Source organism: Eumetopias jubatus, unplaced genomic scaffold, assembly GCF_037043125.1.
Source record: "Eumetopias jubatus isolate StellerSeaLion01/CBP00866 unplaced genomic scaffold, mEumJub1_p1.0 scaffold_9, whole genome shotgun sequence".
NCBI classification, from domain to species: domain Eukaryota; kingdom Metazoa; phylum Chordata; class Mammalia; order Carnivora; family Otariidae; genus Eumetopias; species Eumetopias jubatus.
In genome coordinates this window covers 137,076,167-137,101,621 of record NW_028274815.1, presented here as the reverse complement: position 1 = coordinate 137,101,621, position 25,455 = coordinate 137,076,167, and the positions used below count along the sequence as shown (strand labels likewise).

The 25,455-nt window shown below is 47.5% G+C and overlaps 1 protein-coding gene across 5 annotated transcripts in view; it reads right to left on the bottom strand.

Annotated features, from left to right (window-relative positions):
• The window catches only part of ZNF831 (zinc finger protein 831), a 92,521-nt gene that overhangs the window by 28,767 nt on the left and 38,299 nt on the right, over positions 1-25,455 (bottom strand). For all 5 annotated transcript variants that reach the window (XR_003606989.2, XM_028089116.2, XM_028089115.2 and 2 more), the window contains one exon: positions 18,864-19,015. Coding sequence is in view for 4 of the 5 variants with exons in the window: in XM_028089116.2 (XP_027944917.2) it covers positions 18,864-19,015 (152 nt within the window). In the remaining variant the exon portion in view is untranslated. The remainder of the gene's footprint in view (positions 1-18,863; positions 19,016-25,455) is intronic.

The following is a 25,455-nucleotide window of genomic DNA, read 5'->3' as shown; positions in this document are numbered from 1 at the left end:
TTAATTACAAAATACTGTTTAGGAAGGCGCACTGGCCTGATACCGTGCCAGCCCCTCGCAGTCTGGGTCACTGACAGGAGCACTGATAAAACTGGTGACAAAGGCCATGGGAGGACAGAACTTTAACACCAATCTAGTCGTTATTCTTGGGCACTTGGGACAGAGTTATAAGCACTGGATATTGTTGTAAATAAGTCTCTTGAGGATTGCCTTAAAAAGCAAAACAGTCCCCACTGATTTGGTGGAAACTGCAAATGGCATGGGCCAGGAGAAACGAAAGGGGAGGTGGGTAGACGGCTGGGACAGCATCGTGCTCTGATTCTGGAAGCACCAAGTCACCAGGGGCCCAGGTGAAAGTGCAGGTGTTGCACCCTGGAAACTCTTGCCTGACTCTGGCAGGTGGCTCTTGTGGTGACAAGGGCCACACAAAGACACATGCCGCATGTCTGGCTAGAATGGCTCATGCAATGGGAGCAGAAGACACAGATGGCTAAGTTAATAGTTCACAGCATGGCTGGTTTAAATTGAGTATGGTAAGGACAAACTACCTGCTTCATCTACATCTTTACTTATTATATTTCAGGTTGGGTCCCAAACTTCTTTTGATCTTTGTGTTGAGAAAACAGGGTGGCCTGACATTAGGGCATGAGTGGTGGGGACATGCATCACATGATTTGTGGGTGACTGCTATCTTGGGTTCTTGTGTAAGTGATTTCTGGAGAGGGTGCTCCCAGGAGAAACTTGACAGGAGCTGGAGAAGCAGAAAGAAGTTAGACAGCACTATGACTTCTGGAGAAGTCTAGCCTCTGCCTGAGCCCACAGGGAGCTCTGCAGTGTGAACTGCATTTGCAGTGTGTCCCAGTGGGGGGCCAAGGGCTGCATGGCCTGACCCCCATCAGGCAGTGCCGTGTGTTTGTTGACAGGAAGGCGGTCCCATCAGCCAAGGGCAATCCTCTGCAGAAGGGTATAGATAAGAGCAGGAAGCAGCATGTGGTGATGGGTGGGTACCTGGCCTGAAGGGGGACCTGGGCAGGCCACCACTGCCACCACCATTAACTTGTAGCTCTCCGCACAGAGAACAAAGCTGACCTCTCGGTTCTGACCTCCCACACCGAGGAAGCAAGAGAAGCTGTGACAAATATCCGAGTTCATTCTGAGTTCAGCGGCCGGTTCATCCACCTTAATTCTCCTTCGGAAACATCCCTTCCCAATAGAAGTCGGCTGGCTTATGACCACCTCTCCCATCTCCAGCTGCGGGCTTGTTCTACCCATCTGACCAAACAGAAGGTTCAGGGCCAGGCGCAGGACCCGAACCTCACTAAATTAGAGTCAATGCCGGGGCTTCAGTCTGAGTGCTCTTTTTCTACCACGAGCATTAAGTGGGTAGGATGGAAGCTAGGGCACCTGGGGTCCAGCAAATGGGATGAAATGGGATGAAAGCAGCCCAGAGAAAAGCCAACTCCGATAGGAAGATGGAGAATCAGAGCCCAGGTGACATCCCTGGAGTCCCAGCCAAGGCTTTGCATTATGTGAGCAAGGCAAGTCTTTCTGGTGCTTAAACCTTTCTGAGTCGGGATTTCAGTTCTTTATTACAAAGAACCGTGACCCATATGCAAATGTTCTCCTGACTCGTACAGACTTATTCACCTTCTTTGTGCCCCAGAGGATGAGAGGGGCAGGTGCCGTGAATACCTGCTGACCCTGAACACCCTCTTAACCATATTAAAGGTGGGATTACAGATTTACTTCACGTTACCTAATGACAGATTTAAAATTCAAACCTTGATTGTCTGCTCCCAGCCCCTGGAAAACCATCTAATGTGTTTGCCTAAGAGCCACAATCATGACTTTGATGAAAGAAGCCAGTCTTTTTTACAAAGAGACATTTCCAACAGACATTGATTAATCTAGTTTCCCATTCTTCTAAGCAAAATAATAGAGAAATCATTTTCTTCCTTATCTAACTACACAGATGACTGCTTCGTGACTCCTCAAATTTATTGAGGGGCAAAACTGGAAGCAAAGAAGAAATATGTCCTCTGTCCTCAGAAGCATCGAGAGCCTCAAGGTGTCAGGACCAAAGCAAGCGGGGCTACGCCAGCTGAGGTACATCTAAGCAGAGGCGGGGACAAGCAAACACACATTAGAAAGAGCCTCTTCCTCCTCAAGGAGGCTCTGGAGCAAACCAGGCTAAGCAGGTTTTCTTAGCATTAATGCAGAAATTACTTAGAATTCACTAAAAACGTTCCCCATTTCTTAATCAAAAAAAAAAAAACCTATGCATTGATCTAGAATGAAATGTTACTTAAATGAATCCAAATTAGTTGAAATTAAAGACAACACAGACTTTAAAAGGCAAAGCGGATCAAAATTAATAAGTGGAAATACCCGCCCCCCTCCCCTGAGCAGCACGCAGCAGCGGTCTACAGAGTGGAAAGGGTGGGGAGCCCTGCAGACACGGGAAGCAGTTTTAAAAAAGGGAAATAATTGTTTTCATATTAAAACATACAAACCGATTTCTTTTGAACCACTAATGTGTGGATTTTTAAAAATCAATAACATATTACATTTAATCCAGTTGAATGAAGGTAAATGAGAATGCGTGTCCTTGGTTCTCAGGAGTGCTCACTAGAAGGCTCTTTGGAATCACCATAGCATGCAATTTCTGTTGTTTCCTCTATTCAACTTGGAAAAGCTTGGAAGTCTCAACGCTTTAGGAGACTGCAGGAACGCAGTGAAGTGTGCTTGATCTGCTCTTTGGGAAACGGATGTTGGATGCGCAGTAGATGCTCAGTAAACAGCCACGAGCACGTGAATGCCCGAGGGAAGGGAACTGCCTCTGCCAGGGCTGGGCCAGGCACAAGAGCAGCCAGACTTATCACAAGGACAGGGCAGCAAGAGTGGATGGGCAAGAAGGAATCAGGGAGGGACCAAAGAAACCCAGAGGGGCTGCAGGCAGCAGGGGCAGCCCCCATGTTCTCCTCTCACGGTGGAGGACAGTTTTGCCCCATGGAACTTAGGGAAGCCAGCCTGGGAAGAGATACCACTGACGGAAGCCAAGAGGAGCCTTGAAACACCAAGGTGTGTGGGCTGGCAAAAAGCACACACCTGTCAGGAGGAAGGGGTAGAGTCTCCAGGGACGGGGACAAGGTCACACCATCACATTTCCATAGTGGCTCCTGAAGATTTCCTTATGCTCTTGTACTCACAGTGGGTGCCCTCCATATTCTCCCAGGGGGAGTAGAGTGGGCCCACTTCCCCAAAATCCATTCACCCCAATAGAAGTGTGACCACACTGGGTTCAGCATTTGGTTCAAGTGCCCTGGAAGCCCAGGGTGGTAGATGGAAGCCAGCACCCCCTCCCTTCCTCCCCGCTCTCCCTGTTCCTCCTGGCAGCCTGTAAGGTAAAGGTCTCAAACTACCTGAGCACATGTGGGGTCCAGACCAGCATGCCCATGTGTTTGAATGTGAATTCATTACCACCATGTAAAAATTGGGAGATTTTCTTTAATGGAAAATTCTGTGTCTCTGGCTTCTCTATGAAGATAGATTAGTAACACTGAGCTGGCATGCTCACCATATAGCTCCATTTTAAATTACATGATTAAATTATAAATTATAATTATTAAATTTTAAATTATATATATGATATAAATGGTAACTCAACAGCAAACAGTTACTGCTATTCTGAGCTTCATGTTACGGATGGGTAAACTGAGATATGGAGGAGCTAAGACCCGTTCCAGAAAGCAGACAACGCCAGGGGTTGGGGGATGGCAGGGGGGCGGTGGCCACCAGATGTGACCAAGGGTGTCTCCACCCCACCCCTAGGTTGCCCTCCTCATTGCTCTGGCACTGTGGCCCCGGCTGGGCAGGCTGCTGCAGCCTCTCTCCTCTCCTGCATCTCTGTTTTAGAAGGTTTGCTTTTAACATTATTGCATGTGCTTTTTAAAAACATGGCCCACTCTGAAAGAGAGCTGGTGTGTTTCCTAGTTGGGAAGGACAGAAACGTCTCCTACTCGGCACAGAAAACTTTGGAGGTCCTGCTCAGTATACAAAGACAGGGAGCTTGAGCTCACAGCAGAATCCTGGATTCTGCATCACATGCCTCAGGACGGTCCTTGAGCCCCAAAAAGGACCTTTCGGTGCGTGAGTGCCCAGTGCGGTCCTTACCCCCATCTTCTCATGCTCTCCCTTTCCTCCCCTCTCCAGCCCTCCCGTTCTCAGCTGGGGCTTCTGCCTCCTCTCCTTTGGCAATCATTTTTGTTCTTGCACATACAGAACCACATAGAAGAGTGGGGGGTCTTCCTGCTCTGACAATGGCAGGAGTCCTTCTCCAGCAGGGGTCCAGCCTGTTTCCAGAAGCACCAGGGCTTCCTGTCTCTAAACCCGCCTCTCCCTTTTTCTGGCTGCAGCCCTGCACATTAGTTCAGCCACCTAAACTCCTAAGAGCATGAGACAAATTGTGGTGAGGGGCCCCCTGGTATTCAGAGCAGCCCCCCACATGCCCAGGCACCCCAGTGAAGCTAGGTCCAGTCCACGTCCAGACCCGCACCTGGGTGCCATCGGGCGTCGGGCACCGGGGCAGAAGCAAGAGCTGCAAACATTTGCTGTGCCTGCCTGTTCCTCGCCGACCAGCGCTAGGGGGCTCCCTTGAAGTTTGGAAGACGGTTTCACATCAAATAAAAAGTCGTGCTTCGCTTCTTCCGGGTAATAAATTCGCAGAGCTTGTTTTTTAACCCCCACCAGAGGTTAAAATAGTTTCATAAAAAGTTTTGGTAAATTCATGGGTAACTTTGGAGGTTATATGAGGTTGTTGTCAAAAGAAAAAAAAGAAAGAAAAAGAAAAAACAGAGCCTTTCTCTCTGCTCATGTAAGAACCCGAATCACGGAGCCTGAGAGGGCGGATAGGCGGGGGGCTTTGGGCTTTCTTGTTCCTTCTAGAAGGGTCCACGCAGAGATGTGGTGCCCCCCACCCTCTAATGTCAATCAGTGGAGAGGGGGGCGGGGGGAGAGCAAAGGCAGGAGATCAGCTGAGCTCATCCTGCACCGGGGCTCAGACCACCACGAGCCCCTGCAGCCCAGACTGCACATCCAAGGCTGCCCGTGCCGCCTTCCTGATTTTTCCACTGCTCTCGCCCGCAATCCGGGGCAAGGGCTGGTGGGGGCTTTTGCACCCGTTTCTTCCTGGCAGGTAGTCAGGAATAAAGCAAAAGTTTCAGTCCCCGAGTAGGGGTTAAAAAGAATAAGAACTTTATCGGATTCATAAGAAATCAAAGGAGACAAGAGGAGGCAGAAGGAAAACAGCGCAGTTAAGGGAGGGGGCGTCGCACATTATCTATGATTCAGAGACTCAAATGCTCTGAGTTCATTTTTCAATCTGCCTTTAGCTAGGGGAAAAAAATAAGGAAATTATAGAAAATTGAGAAACAAACATCTCCGAGAGTGCTTTGCACCCGGGGGTGCTTAATGAACACTTAATAATTTCAAATGCAAGTACTTAGAAAAATGGCTTTTGTCCATTCCCAGCACGCCAGGTGCCTCGTAGCAGAAAAGGGAGAGCTGACAATGACTGAAAATGATCACTAATGTCTATGTGGAGGGTACAACAATTACTTCTTCACGTCTCTGGAAGTTTATGGAAATAAACAAGCCAAAATTTTTAGAGGTTTAGCAAAGGAAAAACCTTGGAGCTAAACTTGTATTTCTTGTCCTCTATGTCTGAACTTGGGCAGGACTCCTAATTGGGATGGAGAACAGCCACAACGCCCCCCTCCTGACCCCACGGGGCCATACTGAAAATGAGATGAGGAAAAACACTTGGAGGAAACTCTCCAAATGCTCAGGCAGAAAGCAATGCTTGTTGCTGGAGCAGATTTCCTGTGCTCCCTGCCAGCATCCAATGTTGGGGTGAAGGCCAGTGTGGATGCACTTCTTCAGAGGAAGGCGGCACCCCTAAGCAGAGTTGGGGGTTGCCAGGGAGATGGGGTAGGGCTGGGGCACAGAGGGTTTTTCTGATCCTTCTCGCTTTTCTATCTTCAAAGGGTCTCGCCTGGGGCAGGAGGGAGCACCTTGTGGCATAAAGTGCCTCCAAATATCTCCCCAATACCAATGAAATTCACCATTCACTGACTCATGTGACTTGTAGAGGTCTTCTCCAGATCTGGGGTGGAAATTTAGCACACAGCCCCCCACTGTCGGTCATGATAGCCACCATACCTACAAAGTCCTTTATGGTTGACAAAGCACCCTTCTACTCACCATCACACAGAGTTTGAGCCTCTCAACAGCCCCGTGGGCAGATTCCCAGACCAGCTTCATGGGGTTTTCAAGGGTCAGGTGAAATGAATCAGTACTGGTGAACACCTCTGAGATCTATCTACACCCCCATTTTACAGATGAGGATCTGAAGCAAAGAGGAGGGATGATCCTTGCCCAAGAAGGCAGTAAGAGGAAAAGTCAGGACTCAAACAAATTCTTCTGAATCCAAAACCAAAATCTCTTCCCCTGTACCAGTCTTGGCCTAAAAAAGGCTAAGAAGAGGGTACTGGGATTATTGGCTTTCTAAGGTCTTTTGTACAAGGCAGCTGGGTAAGAGAAGATGTCTGGCATAAAAGGGTACCTATAAATATGAATAAAATAAAAACAGAACTGTGTTCTCAAATTCTAGCTAGATCTGAAACCTAACCTCTCTCTGTTTAAAAGGGAGATTAGTAAAGAGTTGGTTAGGCAAGCATTAAGTAGTAGCATCAAAACAAGACTTTCTCCGTGATATAATCAAGAGACTTGGGAATTAAGAAGAGAATTACCTTCTCATTAAGATTGAGATATTTTAATGTTACTCTACATATCACTCAGGATTATTCCTCCTCTAGGCTCACCACTGGTGCCTCAACTTGCCACTAGCACCTTAGCTGGAATTAATCCTAAAGGATCAACTGGTCTCCAAAACCCACCCCTCCTGAAGAGCAGGTATGATGTAGAAGTGGGAAGGGAAAGACCCAACAAGGTGAGCCCTGAATCCTTGATAATTTTGTACCCCATTTGGAGGTCTGTTGAACACCATGCCAGAGATCATCACTTCCCATTCTGCCTCATCCTCTGACTCCATTTGACTACTGGCTTCAGCACTTCACATAGAAAATTCTAGAACAAGACTCAGACTCCTTTTGTGGGATCTGCTAAGAAGGGGCTCTTCCAACTCAAGGTTGAGAATGGTTTTCAGAAGTTCCTTCAAAAGCAGAACAGTTTCCATTTCAGGTTTGGGACTGATGTCTCTCTCTCTCTCTCTCTCTCAAACTCTCCATATAAACACACATTTATCTTTCGAATACCCCATATTTCAACTTCTCCTTAAATGACTATATCATCCTGCCCTCCCACCTCCCTGACTGAACCAACCATGAGTACACGAGCCACTTTTGCCTTCCCACCTTCCGTTGGCGCAGAAATCAGAATTGAGAACATGTCACTCCGTTCCTACAGGAATCTATTAGTAACTGCCAAGGGAAACACTTAGCATTTTAGATAAATAAGTAAATAGTAGTTAAGTGCTGTGCACCTCCATTTCCAGCAGTTTAGTGTATATGGCAAAATTTCTTTATGATCCAAGGAGGAAAAGAGGGATGATGAAGAGTGCCAGCCTTTGAGTCGGCCGTGTGCTGCCAGCCCTCCCCTCTGTGCTGGGGGCCCGGATGGAGGGGCCTTCGGGATGGGTGCCGGAAGCGTGGCGGCCCCTCCTCATTATGTTCTTGTTTATGCTAGCCTACTCCCCCTTCTCGCTCCAGCCGGCCTTGTCAGAGTCCCTCATTTGGAAGCTTAATCATATCAGCGAGCTTACCGCATTGCATTTGTAATGACTTGTTTACCAGTCTGTGCCGGCTCCCTCTGCCAGACTGGGCTCTCCCTAAGGACAAGGGCCGCGTCATGTTCTTATTCGCCTCTCTTCCTGCTCCCACACACTGCCTGGCACAGAGCAGGCCCCAGTAATTGCATGTGAACCTCAGGCTGTGCCACAAAGGTGTCTCCATCCACCACACAGTCCCCAAGCATCTTGAGAAGAGGGCACACGTCACCTGCCCCCTCCCCCCTCAAGGGGCATGAGGGGACTCAACTGCTCACAGCATATGCTGAACTGCATTAAACCATGAGTAAGAGATCATCTGGACGTCTGTACAGTTTACCTGCCGTGCCCCCTCCTTCTTTGGGGAGACCAGCTCTCCTTGACCCTTAACTGCTGTGGCAAAGGAGGCCCCTGCCCGTCCCTCTGTACAAGGTCAGGTACATGATCCAGCCCTGGCCACTCAAATCCCCAGTGATTAGCTCCAGAGAGACACAGGGCCCCAACCGGGCCAGCAAAATTCAGTATGGGGACTTGGGCTAGGAGTCAGGCAAAGTGTGGACAGGCCGGGCAGCTCCCAGGGGGGCTGAGGACCCAAAGGTAACAGGGACCAAGCGATGGAGAGAAACGACGTCCTGACGCCATCACCCGTCCCTCTGGGCCTGGCCACGCCTGCGGCCGTTGTCTTACATGAGATAACGAAGGTTTTTGTTCAGGCCAGGTGCAATGGAGTCCCTTTTCCCTACACCCAGAGTCCTTCCGAGCACCGCATGCAGAGTGTAGAGCTCCACCTCCGGTGGCAACATTTCAGAATAAGACAACCAGGGTGTCTGTTTGGGGATAATAAAAGCTTGCAAAGAGAAACATTGCTATCATATTGGCAGACATAATTCTGTGAGCCTTCTCATTTTATCCTGGGAGTCTGGACTATGGCCCCAAATCCCACACTGAACCAGAAAGGACTGAGAAATCCATCTCTCTGCCTTCTGTTTATAATGCAGAGCAAAGACGCTGCTCGGCCTCTCACTAAAGCCCTCACATATTACTGTTTGCTCTCTTGAGCTCCCGGGCGGCCTAAGCTTTCTGGGAGGTAGCTGAGTAACACTCAGGGCTCAGCAGCCTGCAAATCAATTAATCTCTTCTGCAAATTGCTAACCGGGTCTAATGAATTGGCTAGGCACAGAGGAAGTCCTGCATGGCTTTGTGTCCTTTGCAGTGACAGAGCTCTCTCAGAGCAGACTGAGACGTCGTGCCTTGACTGAGGAACAAATCTATTAATATTGGGAGAGAACATCAAATTGTACCCAGTAGACTTAAAGTTTGGTCAAGAGAAACTCACTTCTCTGTGACTGAAAACAAAACAAAACAAAAACAAAAACAGTCTTGTCATCCCTCCATGTTTTCCCCCCACTGGATAAGGCCAGCCTTCCACATGGTCCATCTGGGCAGTGGCCCCCCAGTGAGTTGCTGGGTAGGGTGGGAAGGCCACGCTGTCCACGGGCACTGGAGGTAGCATCTTTTACCCATCAGAGGGACTTTTTTATGAAGTTGGAGAAGATCAAGGAAAAGAAAATACTCTAAAATGCTACAGCTGGGAATGTAAATGGGGAAGCAATCTGGAGAGATCGATCAGAAATGTACAACAGAGCACCCAGAAACCTAGAGAAACCCCTTGCTCAGGCCAAGGAGTTTGAACAGCAGGTCCCAGAAGCGGGATGCAGCAGGGAAAGGCTAGCAATGCCAGCCCCCCCCAATTAGCATGGCTCCATAACTCAAGAGCACTCCCACCCGGAGAGGCTCTGTCCCTATCTGCAAGGTTGACATAGGTCTCTGTGTATTTATTAACGGTGTGGAAAACTATGAAATGTGGTTGAGTAAAACAAGCAGCAAGTTGCACAATGAGACGTACGTGTGGCAGTGGCGTTAAGCACACAAGCACGCACATGCACAGATAACCATCTGGCAGATGCACTCCAAACAGCAGTTTTATCCGAGGGGGTACTGGGAATGGGGGGGGAGGTGGTCAAAGCAAACATTAGCCTTATCTACTGTACTTTGATGCATTAAAGGAAGTATCATTCATGCTTACACACATTATTAAAAATTAATAATTCACTATTTTATACCTCTAGGTGGAGCATCAATTTTCCCAAGATCTTTTTAAACACAAATGTGCCCAGCCTGTCTCCAGGGCCTTCCAATCAGTCTCCTGGGGTCCACCCCATCTGCCACAATCCTTGCCCCACTCTGCACCTTTAGTGATCTTTTTAACGCCTCCAGTGAATGGTCTCCCCGCTGCCCTCCTCCTCCCTGCACCCAAATCCTTCAGCGGGTCCCCATCTTCCTCAGAAGCAAGATCAACCCCCACCCAAATGTCTGCAAAGCCCCAAAGGGCACCCAGACCCTCCCACGTCCTCTCATAGTACCTGCGCTCCCAGGCCTTTCCCACCACCCCCTTCCTCAGCAGACAGCACCACGGCAGCTTCTGGGAGACTGTCTGGGAATCTCAGAAATGCAGAGTTGGAAGCTGCCTGGGAGGCCCCAGGCAGCCCCGGCCTCCCACCCCCAAGGAGGCAGAGAAGGTAGGGGCTTCAAGGAGGGTCTGTGCAGAAGGTCATCCCATAGCCTCTGCAGTCAACTCTGGTGAACACAGAGTTTAAATCTATACAGGTCAAGGCCTTATAAAAGTTAAGAAAACAGTAGATTAGGGCAACACAAGCCAACGGAGGTCCTTCCTTTTGTCAAGAAAAGGGTGTGGCAGCCAGCAAAGTCCCAGGGAGAGGGGATTCACAGCTTAGAATTAAATAAAACTGCATCACACAGTGAGAGAGCAGTGCCCTTGGAATCCCTCTAATCAAGGAAAGAAGAAAAGTCTCAACTGGGTGCTAATGGAACTCTAATGCCCCTCAAGACTTCACACTCTCTTTCCAGCAGAGGGGGCCTTCCTAGGGCTCCTGGCCTTCTGCCCACAGCAGACTGGAGCTAGAATTTATTTACCATAGAACATTAGAGTGTTTTTATCCTGTAGCACTCTCTTAATGGCACATGATGTTGGCTTTCCATTTTCAGTGGGGAGAAACAGCTTCTCCTTAAAATAAATGTATTTGTGTTTTTGGTGAGTGAGTTTAAAGGATAACATGAGCAAACATTCACAGAGGTGACATGCAGACGCAGTATTTCTAGAGGTGGCACATGAATTATGTGAATGTAGGGAACACTGCTGACCACCAGCTTTATCACGCGGGCGGCCCCGGGCAAGTTGCTGACGCCTCTCTGGGTCTTCGTTTCTCCAGTTGCAAAGGACATGAAGAGTCCCTTTATCACTAGCTTGCTGGGAGAGTTTCTAAAATCTCACTGTGAAACATAGCCCCGAACTCCACTGTGTTTACAGTTTGAAGCCATGCCAGCTGCAGGAGATTGCAAAACCATAAACACGGTATAGTTCTTATGGTTCAATAAAACATCCCCCTCAATCAATATGACTTCGGATGTGTCATCCGGGCACAGGGCCATGCTTGGCCCCTCTTCAGTGTCCCAATTTTAGTCTGCGTACCGACAGAAGTGGCACGACTGCCAATGTGCCCAGCAAAACCCGAATAATTAACCTCAACCACATCAATGTTCCCCATTCAGTTCTGCAAAATGCATTTCTAAGAAATATATAAGAGCGCTCTTTATACCACGGAATGTTTTAATGTATCCCAGCATCAGAGTAAATAGAAGAGGTTTCAGTTAATGGAGCAGGTCCTTTTAACACAAAGGATTTCAATAATAAAAAAATAAAAACTGATATGTCATCAGCTGGAGAGAAAGGGATGTGCATATAAACACGAAAACAGGGCAAACCTAATTATGAGATTCTTTTTTGCAGCCCAGGGTCAGTAACTGTGATATTAGGAAACCAGTAATAGGGCTGCATGCTCATGGGTTTTAAGCTCCCAGAGACTAGGAAGTCCCACTTGAAATGCAAACAGAATTCAATGATGTTGTGTTCATCTCCACTGTGCCCCCCATTCTGAAAAGAAAAGTATTCATTTCAGAGCAGTGACCTCATCAGGAGAAAGGCATCAGGAACTGGGTAACCACAACAAAAGAGAATCAGTAGCTGCTTTCGCTCAGGTGGTGTCATCCACTTTATATGGATGTGTGGATTTTTCAATTGCTTTTTCTAATGGAAAAATAACCTCCGAGTACAAGCACGTGCACACGTGCCTGCACACACGTGCATGCACATGCGCGCACACCCACCTGCGAAACTTCTCTTAAGTAAGACCCCAACTTGGGAAGTAAAGAAACCATTGTCCTGAAAAGGGCTGGTGGCGAACTTCCCCTTACACCAGAAGAGATGGCCTTTGGCTGACCTACACCAGCTGGTTCAAGTCGGCATGGAGTAATTGCCAAATAGAGAACTGCCCCCAAGTCCTAAGCCAGCACCATATGAGAAACAACCCCCCACCCACCCCAGCAGCAGGGTCCCACCACATATTTCACCTACACTCTGAATTCTGAGACGCTGCTCCCCGCACCACCCAGAGGACACAACTCCAATATCTTAATCCCCACCACAACAAACCACTCCAGCAAGATGTCGTAACAGTTTTAGAGGCTTAATGCTAAAACCAAATGGTGTACGCTGCATGGCAAAGCAAGGACACTAGAGAGTTCCTCATTCCCCTCCTTAGAGGGAGGGTTTGTTGTTGATCTTAGAACAGCCAGGACAGACAGACTGCCTCTTTTCTTTCCTTCACCTCAGTGGTCCTTAAACCTCTTGTGCATGAGAATTTCTGCTCAGAACTATAGATACCAAGCACACTCTTGTAATTGAGTTATAGAATTTTCAAAGATAATGTTGCCCACAGGTTGTTTTAACTAAAGTGCTGACTTTGGCAAATCTCCCACTCAAGATTTGGTCCCAGCACTGTGTAAGAGAGGATCCCAGGTTAAAAAAACATCAAAGTGAGCTTCCTCAGGTTCAAAGTCACTGTCTGTACCTCTCCGGAGCTTCCATCTGTACACCTGAGGTGGCATTAGACAGACAGATGATCCTTAAGGTTGAAGACGGTGGTGCCACAAAACTGAGTCCAGCAAAGGTAGGGGAAGACGGAAGTTTCTTTTTGATGAAAAGTTTCTTTTATGAAGAAAAATAAAGATAAGGTTTCTTTTATGCTGCTTAGCTCACTGCCAGCCAAACTAGACACCCACTGGACTCTTCTGTTGTTGATGTCTTTCCAAAATACAATCAGAAATGAAATCTATCGGTTGCCTGCCCCTTCCTTCATCCTCAAAGAAGCCTTGGGGGTTGATTTTGATCATCCTTTCAACTGGGCTGAGCTTCAAGGTGACTTCTTCTGTTTGTTCAGTTGTTCATTCAATAAATGCTTACTAAGAACGTGACACCGTGCTAGGCATGGATACAAAGACAGAGATGACCCATCAGCTTGGTAAATAGGGCCCTTATTAACTGAGATCACTGCCACTGGGGAAAGGCCACCTAAAATGAATCCATTCACCATGGGGACCAAAACTGCACAGTAAATAGTGGGGAATTAAGGACTCTGAGAATTTATCTTGAAACCGAAAGCTGTGAAAGTAAGCTGATAAACCAACAAAGATAAAATAAAAATAAGCCTTCACGGCAAACTGTGAGCTAATTGTTGAAATCAACAAAGGTTAATCCAGTGCTGATGGAGGGAGAGTACATTTTTACACAAAATTGTAGAGCTATTCTGTGGCTATTCTTCAGTTTACATTTACTCTCACAGGAAGATCAAGAGGGACTCCCCTTCCCCAATATTATAGGGCCTCCTCTATTTTCCCAAGGGGCTTCTCCTAACTCTCCAATAAGCACCTCACTCTCTTGGAATTAGCCCCCTTGGATTTCTCCCCGCTATTTGTCACCTAGTCAGATTCTGTCAATGAGTTTCAATCAACACACAGTGGTCACTTCCATCAACTTCATGAAACTCTATGGCCTGAGTGTGATTTGTGGTTTCACTTGGCAATCAATTTACATTATATTGTGAAAATTAATCTGAAGGGCAGGAATGAAAGCTAAAGTTAAGGAGAGAGAGAGACAGATAAAGTGGTGTTTAAAAGGGGTCTAAATTTATAAGCAGTCAGTTTATTGGAGAATGTTCTCATCCTGTGACAATCATCGCCTCCCCGGGCAATGGCTGATGGGGTGTCCCATAAAGAAAGTTTGGATTACAAGGTCTTCCCTCAAGTAGATGTGTGCTCTCCTTGGGATATTCAATGACTGGTATCTTAAAAAGCATCTTTTTATGAATCCCTTCAATGAAGAACCTTGAGCTTCTGAGATTAAAGCCACCTAAACACCATACTTCCCCCATGATGCTGAAGTGCATGAATGAGGAAGGAAGTTCTCCGGAATGGCAACACCCCTGCCGACAGACAGTCACCGTTGCTATGGGGAATTCATTGCTACTTGATATTTTAAAAAAACTTCCAGCTTCTCTGGCCCCCTTGCTGGAAACTTGGATGGGATGGACCACTGGACTCAGGTTTAAAAACAGAATCAGTTCTCAGGAGAGTCTCAAAGACTCCAATCACTCTAAAATCTGATAAATTAGGTCTCTATCCTTTCTAACTCCTCTGGCCTTCTGCTTGCAGATGACTTCACTGCCAAGCCATCTGTTAACTGCAGTGATTAGTACCAAGCTATCAGAATAGTTTAAAGAAGAGGGAAATTAAGCAGCCTTTTAAAAAATATGTTTCAGAAACATCCTCTTCCTCTCATCTTTATAAACTGTTGACGGGAAGATTCACCAAAACTGAAGAGGACAAAGAGTCAGTTATGATCCCTTCTTCCGACCCCCAGACACAGGCACTCATGCCTACGTACTTGAAGAGGTGTTACTGATTCTAGCTGACTTATAAGGATCAGGGACAAAGGACTTCCCTATCTTAATTGGGAAGTTCCCCCCAAAGACCATTCTCAATTTCTTTGTTGCATTTCATCAAGTTCCCCCAAAGTTACAGCCCCTCAAGTCACCCAAAAGAGGCGATTCTCTCATTGTCCTGCTGTGGAGAACAGGCCCTCCCCCCACAAACACCCCTCACAAAAAAAACATACACAGCTGCACGCATTCACAGGCGCACTCACGCACAGGCGCACGCACCACACCATGGTGAGGTCAGCTCCCTCACTCAGAAGCCAGCCCTGATCTCTCCACGTAGGACCTGCCAGGTCAAAGGATATAAGAAAGTTGTTTGTAGATGGTGGGTGACCGAGGCCCATTGTTAGGTTCCTTTGAAGTAACGGCACTTTGTCTTCAATCACCCAACACTCAGAGTGCCTGTCACTCCACTGTGAAATATTTGTATGGGCAAGCAGTGGCAATAAATCCCCGAGCCCTTTTGATTTCCAGGAGGAATTTATTTTAATGCACTCTACCACCCTCCGACTTGGTGTCCATCATGACCTATCCACCCTGGGCTGGCTGGTTTACCCAACCAGCCAGCCCTATTCCCACTCTGACACTTCAATAAGGGACAGGGGGTGATTAATACTTCCTGGGCCAATGCTTAGCCCACATCCCGCAGGCTCACACCTGCTCTTAATGGACATCCTCCATGTTCTTCCTAATTGCGGGGGAGGGAGCCTTTTGAAAATGGGCACCAGTGACCCAAGGCTCTGGCTCAATCCGCTTCTCAAATAATAAACATGAAAGCAGAGACATTTGTCACCACTTGGGCTGTTGCTGGGGCATTATAATACCCCTGTGTGGGGCCACATCCCAGGGGGCATTTGAACCATGGATAGCCTCTCCTTTCTTAGCTCCATATTCAGATTGTGTTCCTGATTTTGTTTGTTTGTTTGGGTCTGTTTTTATTCACCACTCACTGTGCCCCAGTTTGCTCTGAGGCTTTGGTATGAAAAGCTACTGCTGAGATAAGAAGTAGATAGAAGTGGGATTTCTCCCAACATGGAGGGGGGTCTCCAGATGCCCTCCATAAGTCCACGTGGGCAGGAGCAGGACCACCCCCCTGAGGCCAAGAGACGCTTTCAAAGGGAAGAAGGGGGTGCAAAGGACAGTGACAGGTCAGAGGCTTCCTGCCTGGTCTCTGCTCACCCGAGTCACCTGTGCACATTAGGAAGAGGCACCCACTTCCACTGGCGGGTCGCACAGTGGAGAGTGAATGGAGAGAAGAGCCGGGGCTCCCTGCTTTGGGCTGACAGCCCCATAGTCAGAGGACAAGGCTGGACAAACCAGATGGGAACTGGACCACAGGCCCGGGGGGAACAATCCCACACAGCCATACCTTCAAGGGCCCAACTGGGCCCTACCCCACCCGCCCCTGGGCTTCTCCCTAAAGAGAAGCTAATGGGTCCCCTAGCCCAACACACCCATCCTGGCGTTGAAGCGCCTCATAAACTCTTGCCGCAAGTGTGGAACGTGTCCTGCTGGTGGTGGGCCAGGTGACTCTTAATGATTATGTATTGGTTTGGTTTCAAATGGAACTTTCCTACCCAAACTGTGTGCACACAATAAGAGCACAGACAATGTGCCTCGTCGAACACTGAATGTCCACGTGTGCCACTGCTTTTCTCATTTAGAAATGCATTTTTAGGTCACTTCTGTTGGTTCACAGAGATGGGAAAAATTGTAAAAGTGGTACAGTGATTGAACTGTGACCCCCAAAACACTATGTCCAAGTCCTAGTCTGCACAACCTGTGACTGTAGCCTTACTTGGACAAAGAGTCTTTGCAGATGTCATTAAATTAAGACTGAAAGTGAGATCAGCCTGGCTTTAGGATCAGCCCTAAATCCAATGACAAGTATACTTATAAGGGAAAAAGAGGGGGAGATCTGATTCACAGAAATACACAGAGAAGTCCATGTGCAGGAGGCAGAAGCTGGAGAGATGCAGCCACCAGCCAGGGGACAGCTGGAGCCACCCAAAGTCGGAAGTGGCAGGAAGGCCCCTTCCCTAAAGCCTTTGGAGAGAGTGTGAGACAAGTGGCCTCCGTAACCGTGAGAAAATTAATTTTTGTTGTTTTAAACCACCAAGTTTGTGGCGATTTCTTCCACAGCCACAGGAAACTAGTACAGGTGGTGGCCAAGTGGGGCCCCGGCTTCAGTGGCTGTCCCCTGTCGCCCACTGGTCCCAGTGCACACTGGCCCATCTGGGCTCCAGCTGCCCGCTCCAGAGTCTGCATTCTTGCCCCTGAGCCCCTACTCACCACTCCCCAATCCAGCAAGCCTCAGTTCTATTCTCCCTACCTCTGCATTTCCAGACAAAGCCCTATGTCTCTCAAGAAAACTCCCCCTAGGGGTCCCTCCCCCAACACTGACCTTGTCCTCTGCCAGCAACAGAAACACTTATTACCACATGCCCCACACTCACTTGGCACTCAGCACCTGCCTGTTTTTATGCAGGTATATGCTTATCGCGCTCCGCAGATAGTAACAATCAACATCTATCATCTGCAGTAGAGTCTCCTGGCGCCTCCACACGCACACTGAGCCACTGGTTAAGTAAAACCTTTATCCACAGCCTCGCTGTGTGGACACAGATCCCGAGGGGGCAGCTACCTGACCTGCTGTGATTGAGCAAAGGGTGAAGAGAGAGTCCACCAGTCCAGACTTCACCCTGTACCACAGCAGGATTATTTCTCTCCTCTTCAGTGCACAGCACAATGCTTAGGAATATAAACATGGCAACTGCCGTGAGCTTCCAGCAGCCTGATTTGGCCCTCTTTAAGGCACTGGGGAGAGAGATGGTGGGAAGGTTCTGCCATGTGGGACAACTGGAAGCTTTCCAGTTGGTTCTGCCAGGGGGTGGGTATCACCCATGCAACCTCTTGGGCAGTTCCTTTGGCTGTATCTATTTGAGAAGAAGGAAAGTCATGGAGTTGAGGATATGGGCCACAGAAGTGAAGAAAGGATCAGCTGGGCTCCCTGGGGCCTTCGGGCTACCACCCTCCATCTCATCCCAGCCTCGCCGACACCATCTTAAACCTCCAGGGTCCTAGCAAAAACAATGCTTTTCCTGGCCAACCCACAGAGCAAATACTTACCTTGATTTAAATTCTCACTGAGAAACAAAAGACAAATCCCTGTCCTTGCCTACGGGGGGGGGGGGGGGGGGGGGGGGGCGCCACGGAAGAGCCATCTGCCTGCAGGGGGCACTGGAGCTACACAAAGGTGGAGGGCGAGGTGCCCTAGCCGACTATCCCCAGGGACCCAAAGCTCAGCCATCAGACACAGCCCAGGGTCAGCCCTTGAGCCAAACAGACAATAATCAGCCACAAAAGGATGGTAATTCAGTCGCCGCTGGCCAGATGGGACCCTGTAGCCTCTCCACAGATGCTCTTCATTTTTCCCAGTCAACACCTTGCAAAAGAGGCTAAGGCTGGGCCCATTGCTGCTGGGGAGGAGGAGAAACGGAGGTCCGGAGAAGTACAGCGATTTGCCCTGGTTGCCCAGTGATTACAGCTGAAAATAGTCCTTTTTCCAGGAAGCGCTCTGCATTAGTTCATCCTTGATTTATTTCTGAGCATGACAAAGCATGCACTTCTGACGCCTTCCATGTAAGCAATGTTCCCTGCAGCTCCCACGCGCACTAACTGCTCATCTTTCTATTCCAACACTGACTCTCGAGCCCCCCACTGACCCACTGCAGCCTCGCAATGGCCCTGTGGAAAGAATCGAGTGAACTTCCTTTTTAAAGATGGGGAAGAGTGGAGGCACCAAGAGTTCTGACTCATGTTCCCGAGGTCCTGGAGGAAATCTGTACCTGGCACAGGGCCCAGCACACGGCCCAGCACATGTGGCCAGGACTGAAGGATGTGTCCTGACTTCTCCATATTCTCACCCAGTATTCTCCCCACTAGTTTGGGGTCACACTGTCCCACAGATGTCCCACCTTTGTCACCATACTTTCAGGCTCCCGAGGGCAAGGATGGCTGGCTCCCGCCCATCCTGCATCCCCAGCCTCTATGAGGGGCCCGGTGACTTGGTGTGCCCAGTTTGGATTTGGTTCCAAGAAGAACATTACCTGCCATTTCTGAAGAAGGCTGCCTGCAGGTCCCGCGTGGGCCCAGCCCCTCGAGTGGGGGTAGGTGGCGGTCTTTTCTCAGCACTCTGGGAGGCCTGCGCGGTCCGCCCCCTTTCGGCTGGACACGGCTCTGTAAGAAACTCCCTTTGTACCTGTGGGGCAGAGAAGCACGTATGCAGTCACCTGCCCAGAGAATATGTGCCCAGAAGCCCATACACACACACACATTTACAAAGGCAACACTCAGACAATAAACCCCCGAGTCCCTGTGGCGTCAGCCTAGAAACTTCTCATCCTTCCTATCTCCTTCTCCCCCGTAGGATGTGGAGACAATAGTGGGACCTAACCCGCAAGGCTGTTGGGGGGACGACATGAGATGGTGCACAGGAAGGGCTCTCCGCGGTACTTCGCACATAGTGCGTATTCACCAAAGGCTAGTGGCTGTAACGACATCCGGAATCATACACTCCTGGCCACTTATAAACATGCTGCCCGGTACAATTTCCGGCAATGACAGGAACGTTCTATAATCTACACTGACCACGTGCAGCTACTGAGCATTTGAAACATAGTTAGGGTTTCTGAGGAACTGAGTTTTACTTTATTTCATTTTAATGAATTTAAATAGCCACATGTGGCCAATGGCTACTGTATTGGACACTGCAGGCTTAGGGGATCTACTTTGAAAAAAAGGGCTTCTCCGGGTGCCTGGCTGGCTCAGTTGGTTAAGCGACTGCCTTTGGCTCAGGTCATGATCCTGGAGTCCTGGGATCGAGTCCCGTGTCGGGCTCCCCTCTGACCCTCCCCCTTCTCGTGCTCTCTCCTTCTCTCACTCTCTCTCAAATAAATAAATAAAATCTTTTTTAAAAAAAGGGGGAGGGTCTTCTCCATCTAGAGAAGACCTTCCAGATCATCTGGTCTAACCTCCGAAACAGTATTCACATCCCAGTGGGAAGGCACGGCAAAGTTGAGAAAGAAAATACTGGAGCTTCTATTTATATTTACTTTCTTCTAGACTTTCTTGTATCTTATTGCTGTATGCCCTTCATAATATACATAACACATTAGCAGAGTAGAACGTGTGTATAATTTCTGAGTAAACAATTATGCATTTATTAGGATATGCAACCAAATGTGCAACCAAGGACAGACCAGCTGCTCTAGTACCACCATGCTGCAGGCCAAAGAACCAAGACGCAGAGCAGCTGCTATGAGCCCTAAGACATGCAAGACCGTGCAGCCAAGTGGAGCTAGACCCTTGGGCCAGTGCTCTGTACCATTCTGCGACAGGCCACCACCAGTGGTCAGCTCTTTGAAGAGACCTTCACACTGTTTCTCTCTGCCCAGTCAAGCCACAAGGACGCCCTTTCTTTTACAAACCTCAGTTTACAAGAATTCTACTCCCAGACGCTCTTCAGCCTGGGGGGAAGGTGAGGCGACCTGCTTGGCCATTTTCCTTTCTCATTTGTCTGAGCCTCTGCCAGCCTCCAGCTGCAGTCCCCTAATCACCAGGGCTGCTCACAGAATTTTAAATAAGACCTGCAGAATGCTGTATTCTCTTATGCGTTGATTTTTATGGCATCAAAACAATGAGAAAGTGACTTTGTGTTCATCTCTTCTGGAGTCCGTGTTTGGAAGAGGCCCCACTCACATGGCCCTGCTGCCTCCCCAGCCTGGGGCAAGCACTGTCATTCCCCAGGGGTGCCTGCTTTATTCTTTGAAGCAGTCGTTCCTGCTTGTCAAGTCCACAGGTTCCTGAAAGAGCTATCTGAGCCAGGGTAGGGAGCTAATCACAAGCCCCTGAACCAGTCAGGTCTCCTGCTGAGCCTGGGCAGAGAGTGATTTCAAAGTGTAGAGACAAAGGGAGGAAGTGGGGGTGTGGTATGGGGAGAATTCTTCTCTATGTGCTGCTGGGTCACCTTTACCCCCAAGTCAGTGGGTGACTGCCACAAGCTCGCAGTGTTAAGAACGGCACAGTCTGAACTGCTGGGAGGTTTTGCTTTTGGAAAATGGCCTAGTGAGGGACTCTACTCAATGAAAACCGCTAGGAGACGGAGAGTCCCAGCCCCTAATTCAGGTCTTAGGAAGGTGGAACCTGGGCCCTTTTGCCCTTCGGGGAGCCCAAGTGTATCCTGGTCTTGCCTTCAAAGCAGTATTTTGTTGAGTCATGGGCAGGGTCTGTTGCTGCCTCTCCTGGGTTCTCTGAGAACATTCTGCACGCAGCCCCTCCTGGAAGACCCTCCTCTGGGCACGAACACACAGGGTGTGGAAGGGGAGGCAAGTCTGTCACCATCACCAGCCAAACAAGGCCTCCTGCAGTTTAGCAGATGCCATGAAGACCCATCTCAACCGCCTTCACCAGGCTGCATGTTGTGTTCCAGGTGCTGGGGTGTTGGATGCTCATGACTCATATTTAGCCCCTTCTCAAGAGGACTGCCCTTAGCTGATGGGAGCCATCCTGTCTGAAGAGGCCTGGGGGAACTTGCACATACCCCAGGAAGGGCCCTTAGCCACTGACTGACAGTTGCAAGGGGTGACAGCTCAGCCCCCTTCTCTCTGAGCAGGACAATCTCTGGTGCATCTCACACTCCAGACCTTCCCACGGGATCAGGCAGGACTGGATACACAATGCCAAATTGTGCTTAGTCCTTTCTGTGCCCTGGTCTGCTTCCCTCACTCCTGAGAGCCCTCCCTCTGTAAGTCACCTGTCCAAGAATGCCCATCTCAGGCTCTGCTTCTGGGGAGCCCGACCCCAGACACACGATTCAAGTGTTTCCCTTCTCCTCTGAGTCCCACTGGCCTATCTTCCCCAGAGACACTCACTCAAATATGTCTGACAAACATCCTTAAATACAAGGATCCTTATAAATACGTAGTGTCGCTCTTGTGCGTGACATTGTCCCAAAGAGCCATTCTTTTTCTCACTGTAGTTTTACTGGAGGTTATCGTTACAATCGATCTAGGTTTCCATATTTATGTCTAATTCACTGTGAGCTGACCAGTAGAGCGGTTCACAGGGTTTTTAATAACTGCCATTTAAAGTCCAGATTTTAAATATAACTCCTACACTCGGTGTACCCCCTGCGCTCTCTGTATCTCTCCAGAGGTCTTTCTTTAAGAGCCTGTGTTATCGACACTTACGTAAGATCAGCACAATGTTTTTGTTGATAGGCCTCATGGAAAACTGCTCAGAAAAAAGCCTTCTTACCTCACATCAGCTCCAGTGGTGACTGGCTGGCCAAGGTCAAGAACTCAGGAGAGACTGGTTTTAACAAGAGTTCAGTGAGAAGCTCTTGAAAGGAGGCAGGGTGAAGTTTTTGTCATGTATCTTGAGGCCGGCAGGAAGTCACTGGCCACCCTGCCTACTCCAGCTGCACCCTCCCTACCCCACACACATTCACTCCTTTTATCAGCCAAGTCTGAGGGAAGGAAGGTGGATCCAAGGAGAGGGTCAGGCCCCTTCACATATTCTGCGCGGGGGGGGGGGGGGCCGGAGACATGTGCTGTTATACTGTTCCTCCCATTTGATCCTACAGGGAATAAGAAAGCAAAAGGAAGCAGAGTAGAGGCATGCAGACCTTCAGTATCCCACTAAGCAGGATGTAGGACTGTGGTCAAAGCCTCTAGTGCCTTGGTGAATGTGACAAATGTCTCAGCCAGGTGTGGTGGCAGCCACCATATCTCTTATGTGTGTCTCCACCTCACCTCAGAGGTTGTGCCATCATCCCTGAGAATGCTACCTCACTGAACAGGTAAACTGTGTCATGACTGAAGTGAGCAGACACATACCTCAGACAAACATCCACTTTAGAGGGAAAGATTTTATTCCCAGGACCCAGTTTACTCTCTTTCCCCCACTTTCAATGATTAACATACATTTTAGGGTTTACCATGCAGGCTTCTCCCATGTGACCCCCAATCTCTTCCTTGCTCATTCTGATCCACTTGGGACTTCACAACTCATTGTTCCATTTGTCAGAAGCTTCCTAGAACAAGCGTTTCATGCTTCATACAGCACTGTACACAGTTACAAATTAATCAATAAAATCCAATTCCATGGTCCAGCGCTTGCTCTGGGCACACAGAGGCATAGTCCATGGGCACTCTGAATCTCTACGCCTCTAGTTAATGTCAGGGCAATTAGGCATCCAAGTATGAATTTTCTACATTTTTCCATTTCCACTCTGAAAATGGAGCCTGCCTTTTCTAATCCCTCTCCTTTAGCTCATGTACTTTCATTAATGAAAACAGCCATTTTCATTACAGTGTGGTATTTGGAGTTGGCAACAAATGGAGACAAATGAAATGAGATGGAGGGCCCAGAAATAAACTACAGGTATAACTGGGAAGTTAAAATATAGCAAACAACTGAGAAAAAAGGGTAAATTAATCCAGGGGTCTGTAAGCTTTTTGTATAAAGGTCCAGATAATAAGTTTTTTAGATGTTACAGGTCCCATACCATCTCTACCACATATTATTTTATATATATATATATATATAACCTTTTAAAAATGTAAAAACCCTATCTAGTTCACAAGGGCATATAAAAACAGATCAAAAGTCAAATCTGATCCATGGTCCATAGTTTCCCATATGGACAAAAGTAAAAATAAATCCTTCCTTACATTAATATACACAGAACATAAGAGAATATGTTTTTGTGTTTGTGACACTGGGAGACTGAGAGTAAGGAAAGACCTCTGAGACAAGACCACAAAGTAATAATCATAAAGGAAAAGGCAGCTCCACAAGATGTAGTCACTTGACTACATCAAAATACACACCTTCTTGGTGATAAGAAGCCCATCCCCACCAGTACAGTTGACTAGTTACTCTGGTTGCCTACCACTGTACTCACCCCTATATTGAAAACAACTAAAAATACAAATTAAAATATAAAAATGTTCAACACTTCTACATAAATGTATTGATGTTCTGATTAGAAAGTGAGATATATTTAAAATAAAAAACCAAGTGAAAACTGAAACCTGAAAAGGTAAGAGGGCTTTCTATTGGGAGAGCATCTGTCAAACCAAGTGAGCTTGAGCTTCCATTTGTATGGTCTGGTGGGGTGCAGGGAGCAGGATTCAAACCCAGAATCCACCCCAGGTGCAAATCAAGTGGGAGACTTAACCTCTACTCCTGCAAAAGCTGAGACCTCAGAAGACCCTCAATATATAGGTGAACTAGAAATAATATACCCTACCCCCACCACCTTCCCACGAGACACTGAAAAACTCCAATCTTATCACTCAGTGAAGGGGGCAAAAGTCTCTTCTGTTAATTTTATAATAAGACAGTCTTCTCACGGGTTTGTAATCTGAATTTACAATACAGATGACACGAAAAAGCCTAAAACTAAGAATTTTATTTAAAATAGTGCCCAGTGCATGCCCTCAGGCACCTAGCAGAAGCAAAACAAATCATTACTGGAGAAACCCACCTCCAACCCAAGTCTCAAAGTTCCAAAAATCTGAGCTCACCATCAAAAATCCAAAAACAAACAAGGAAAGAGGTTACTACAAGTGAAAGCTAATAATACATAAAACAGAATCAGATGTGCCATGACTTCCTTTGTTGGCATTATCAGATGTAAAATATTAAGCGTGTTTTTAGAAAAGGTTGAGAATAAGAGTAAAGATTACAGAAATTTTAAAAAACAATCCTAAAATTCATATGGAACCACAAGAGATTCCAAATAACCAAAGCAATCTTGAGCAAGAACAACAGAGCAGGCAGCAGCACACTTACTGATTTTAAAATATATTACAAAACTGTAGTAATAAAAATATTATGGCACTGGCACAAAAATAGACATATCAACTAATGGGACAGAATAGAGAGCAAAAGAGAGGCCAGAAATAAACCCACTCATTTATAATAAACTGATTTTCAACAAGAGGGGCAAGAATACACAATGAGAAAATGACATTGGGAAAACTGGATATCCACATGCAAAACAGTGAAACTGGACCCTTATTTTATACCACACACAAAAATCAAATCCAAAAGGTTTAAAGACCTAAACATAAGATCTGAAACTGTAAAACTCTTAAAAGAAAACACAGGGGAAAAGCTTCTCAATATTGGCCTTTGGCAGTGATTTCTTAGATATGACACCAAAGGCAACAAAAGCAAAAATAAACAGCTGGGACCACATCAAACTAAAAAGCTTCTGCACAGTGAAGGAAACCATCAACCAAATGAAAAGGCAAGCTACAGAATGAGAGAAAATACCTGCAAATCATTTATCTGATAAGAGGTTAATACCCAAAATATCTAAGGAACTCATGTAACTTAATAGCAAAAAAACAAAACAAAAAAAACCCAAAAACCCCAACTTTAAAAAAATGGGTAAAAGACCTGAGTAAACCTTTCTCCATAGAAGACATAGAAATGGCCCACAGACACATGAAAAGGTGCTCAACATCACTGATCGTCAGGGAAATGCACATCAAAACCACAATGAAAGATCACCTCACGTGAACCTGCTATAGGATGGCTATTATCAAAAAACAAAAATAAAAGATAAAGGAATCCTTGTATTGTGTTGGTGGGAATGTATATTGTATGTCCACTACGGAAAACAGT